This window comes from Rutidosis leptorrhynchoides, chromosome 8, assembly GCF_046630445.1.
Source record: "Rutidosis leptorrhynchoides isolate AG116_Rl617_1_P2 chromosome 8, CSIRO_AGI_Rlap_v1, whole genome shotgun sequence".
Classification (NCBI taxonomy): Eukaryota; Viridiplantae; Streptophyta; class Magnoliopsida; order Asterales; family Asteraceae; genus Rutidosis; species Rutidosis leptorrhynchoides.
In genome coordinates, this window is record NC_092340.1 from 103,201,085 (window position 1) to 103,205,015 (window position 3,931).

The 3,931-nt window shown below is 34.8% G+C and overlaps 1 protein-coding gene and 2 non-coding genes across 3 annotated transcripts; 2 read left to right on the forward strand and 1 right to left on the reverse strand.

The window, feature by feature from the left end:
* The first annotated feature begins 226 nt into the window (after positions 1–226).
* TRNAA-UGC (transfer RNA alanine (anticodon UGC)) lies at positions 227–299 on the forward strand. Its single transcript has one exon. It is a non-coding gene; the product is annotated as a tRNA-Ala (tRNA).
* A 114-nt stretch (positions 300–413) lies between these two features.
* Positions 414–889, reverse strand: LOC139863696 (probable alpha-amylase 2). Its single transcript, XM_071852304.1, has 2 exons — positions 803–889; positions 414–720 (listed from the first exon to the last, which is right to left on the reverse strand). Exons 1-2 carry the CDS (start codon positions 887–889, stop codon positions 448–450), a joined length of 360 nt encoding a protein of 119 aa, XP_071708405.1. The 3' UTR covers positions 414–447.
* Positions 890–3,824: 2,935 nt separating this feature from the next.
* Positions 3,825–3,931, forward strand: LOC139865502 (small nucleolar RNA R71). The gene has a single exon (XR_011765018.1). It is a non-coding gene; the product is annotated as a small nucleolar RNA R71 (small nucleolar RNA).

Here is a 3,931-nt window from a genome sequence, read left to right on the forward strand (position 1 = left end):
GTGCCCATTGATAAACCTACATCGAAATGCTCGGTTGACACTTAAAAGCACTCAACACGTTTTGTTTAAATTTGTAGCCGCAACGCCCTCACTGATTATCTTCTTCTATAATATATCATTGTTGACACTCAAAAGCAACTAGTCATCTTAATAATCAGAATTGATTAAAAGTAGGCTACCTGTAAACTAGGAAATTATATTGTTATAATTGAAAGTACCATCAATCGGGGATGTAGCTCAAATGGTAGAGCGCTCGCTTTGCATGCGAGAGGCACGGGGTTCGATCCCCCGCATCTCCATTCTTTTTTAGTGTTTTTCAAATATATTAAAAAAAAATTACGTATGTAGTACATTAATTTTTATATATATATTATTATATATAAATTAATTTATAAATATAAATATATAGAATATATAATTTCCAGGAATTTCCAAATTATAAAAGAACTACATTCTCAACCATAGCTGGTAATCTGAGCCTTTATCAACAAACTTTTGCCAACTCCCATCCAAATCTATTTCTTTTGAAGGGTTCCAATCAAAGTGCCCAAGCTTCATCACTAATGTATCTCCAATCTGAGCCACATAACCGTCGTTATTCGCGTGATAAATCTTCACAGGACTTCGACAATGGATCCCTGCTCGCTTTCTAGCGTCTATTAGTTCCGTTATCACATCATGCAGCCCGAAATCATAGAAATGGTCATAAAATACCACAGGCTGCAAAATAAATCCATAAAATAGTTAATTTAAACCTTATCTCAAATCTAAAACCAAATCTAAAAGTGGCAGATGAACTTACCGTTCCAGGATGTGTTAAGATGTATGCGTATCCTTGCATAAGCTTATCTCGTGGAAACGGCCAATGACCCTGTAACAAGATATCCATAATATACTCCGTATTGTATATTTCATATTTCATGCATTTTATTAGGCGGTAATAAATCCATAATGAAAACCCAATGAGGTCTCAAATTTGTTTTCAAATCTAATTATATTTGAAGGGTACTATTATTTACTTCCAAAAAACCATAAATTTTAATAATATATAGGGTCTGATAATAAATCCACTTATCTTTTTGATAAATGTAAGTATACTATGCATTAATGACTTGTACTGCATAATAAAAGTGGATTTATTAAAAAGTTAAGTGGATTTATCATCACCCATAGTTGGATATAGTGGAGTCTTGTGTATAATTTAAAGAGTATATTGTATAAAAAGTTTCTTAGTGGGGTCATTGGACCCCACACCCCCACGATTAGAATCGCCCCTGTTATTAGGCCAAATGGCATGCGTTTGTAAGGAAAAGTACCATAAGGGCACGTGAATGTGGTTTTCTCTTGATCCTCGGGTGCTATTGGAATTTGAAAATATCCGGAAAAACCATCAAGAAAACAATAGTAACTGTTTCCGGCTAATCTTTTCAACATTTAATCAATGAAAGGTAAGGGAAAGTGATCTTTTCTGGTGGCGTCATTTAATTTTCTATAATCAATACAAACTCGCCATCCTGTTACAGTCCTTGTAGGAATAAGCTCATTTTTTTCATTTGTGATGACAGTCATGCCACCATTCTTAGGTACGCATTGAACTGAGCTTACCCATGGACTATCAGAGATTGGATAAATTAAACCTGCATCGAGCAGTTTAATAATTTCTTTCTTAACAACATCTTGCATATTAGGATTTAGTCTTCGTTGGTGTTGCACATAGGTTTTATGACCTTCTTCCATAAGGATTTTATGTGTGCAATACGAAGGACTTATGCCTTTAATGTCATGAATCTTCCATGCAATAGCTGGTTTATGAGCTTTTAGCACAGAAATGAGTCGAGATTTTTCATTTTCCGTAAGAGAAGACGATATTATTACAGGTAATTCAGATTCACCATGTAAATAAGCGTATTCCAAATGGTTTGAAAGTGGCTTTAACTCTAATATCGGTGGTTCTTCTATCGATGATTTGTATCGATATCTATCTTCCTCTTTTAGCATTTGAAGTTCTTCTATTGTTGGTTCATATTCATTAGCCATAAGTGTAGCTAACATTTCAGCTTCATCAATTGGTTCAGTCCCTTCTCCTAAAGAATATTCTCCTGTTCCTTGTAATTCTGGAAATTCTTCTAACAATTCTGCATGTGAATCTATAGTTTGAATATAATAACACGTATCATCTGCAGATTGTGGTTGTTGCATGGCTCTATCAACAGAAAAGGTAACACTCTCGTCCTTTATACTTAGGGTCAGTTTCTTACCAAACACGTCTATTATTACTTTAGCCGTGTTTAAGAATGGTCTTCCTAATATAAGAGGAACTCAAGAATCTTCTTCCATATCCAGAATAACAAAATCTACTGGAAATACTAAAGTACCAACTTTAACTAGCATGTTCTCCATTATCCCTCTAGGATATTTTACTGATCGATCGGCTAGTTGTATGCTTATTCGTGTTGGTTTCAATTCTACAAGGTCTAGTTTAGCATATAATGAATACATCATTAAATTTATACTAGCACCTACGTCTGCAAATGCTTCTATTGAACTAAGACTACTCAGAAAACATGGAATTGTGAAACTTCCTGGATCAGAGAGTTTTTCTGGTAGTTTATTCAACAGCACTGCAGAACAATTAGCATTCATTGTGACAGCCGAAAGTTCTTTCATTTTCTTTCTATTTGTGATTAGATCTTTTAGAAATTTAGCATATCTAGGCATTCCTGAAATCACATCAATGAAAGGAAGATCGACATTTATTTGTTTAAACATATACAAGAATTTGGATTGCTCGGCTTCAAGTCTTTCTTTTCTCATTTTACTCGGGTAAGGAAGTGGTGGTTGGTATGGTTTAACATAAGGTTTAGCCTTAACTGTGCTATCCTCATTAACCTTTTCAACTACAGGTTCTTTTTCCTTATCTTGTTCAGGCTGTGGTGCCTGTGTAGTAGGAATAGAGTCATCAGAAATTACAGGTATTTCAGGTGGTTTAAGTGTAATACCATTTCTCGTGGTAATGGCTTTAGCTGTTTCATTCCGGGAGTTACCATTTGTATTGCTAGGTAGACTTCCCAGTTTTCTTTCACCTATCAACCTTGCTAGGTTGCTTACTTCTTGTTCCAGATTTTGGATAGAAGCTTGTTGATTTCTAAATGCTTGAGCATTTTGTTCATTAGTTTGTTTCTGAGATGTGAAAAACTACGTTTGAGATTCAACTAGCTTCAACATCATGTCTTCTAAATTTGGCTTTTTATCATCGGTTTGTGGTGGTTTATTTTGAAAAATAAGTCTTTGCTGATTGTAAGTATTATTAGATGCTTGTTGATTGCTAGGACCTTGTTGGTTGTTGTATGGAACATTTCAGTTATAATTCTAATTTTGATTGTAGTTTGGTCTTGGCGGTTGATAATTACTTTGATAATTTTTTCCAGACCTTTGGTTCATATATGAAACATTCTCTCGTTGTTTCATTGTTTTTTCAATACTGAGACAATCTTTTTGTCAAATGTGGTCCTCCACACTGCTCACAACTAATTCGTATAGCGTGAATATCTTTAGTCATCTTTTCCATTCGTCTCTCAAAAGCATCTAACTTTGCGAAAATGGAATCAAAGTCATGGCTAGAATCGGCTCTAGCCGCTTTAAATGATCTAACGATGTCTTTTTCTTGGTGCCACTCATGTGAGTGGGAAGCGGTGTTATCAATAATTTTGTAAGCTTCAGTTGCGGTTTTCTTCATAATGGAACCACCAACTGCTATATTGATGTCTTTTCGTGTAGTAATGTCGCATCCTTGATAGAATATTTGTACTATTTGATAAGTGTCTAAACCATGCTGAGGACATCCTCTCAACAACTTTCCAAATCTTGTCCACGCTTCATATAGAGTTTCGTTTGGCTTTTGTGTGAACGTAAAAATTTCTCCTTGAAGTCT

What these genes read in the sequence shown, in the direction of transcription:
- LOC139863696 (XM_071852304.1), bottom strand. Translation starts at nt 889, where the DNA reads ATGGATATCTTGTTACAGGGTCATTGGCCGTTTCCACGAGATAAGCTT. An exon ending in TCTTAACACATCCTGGAACG is followed by an intron (nt 721 to 802) that starts GTAAGTTCATCT and finishes TTTATTTTGCAG; the next exon opens with CCTGTGGTATTTTATGACCA.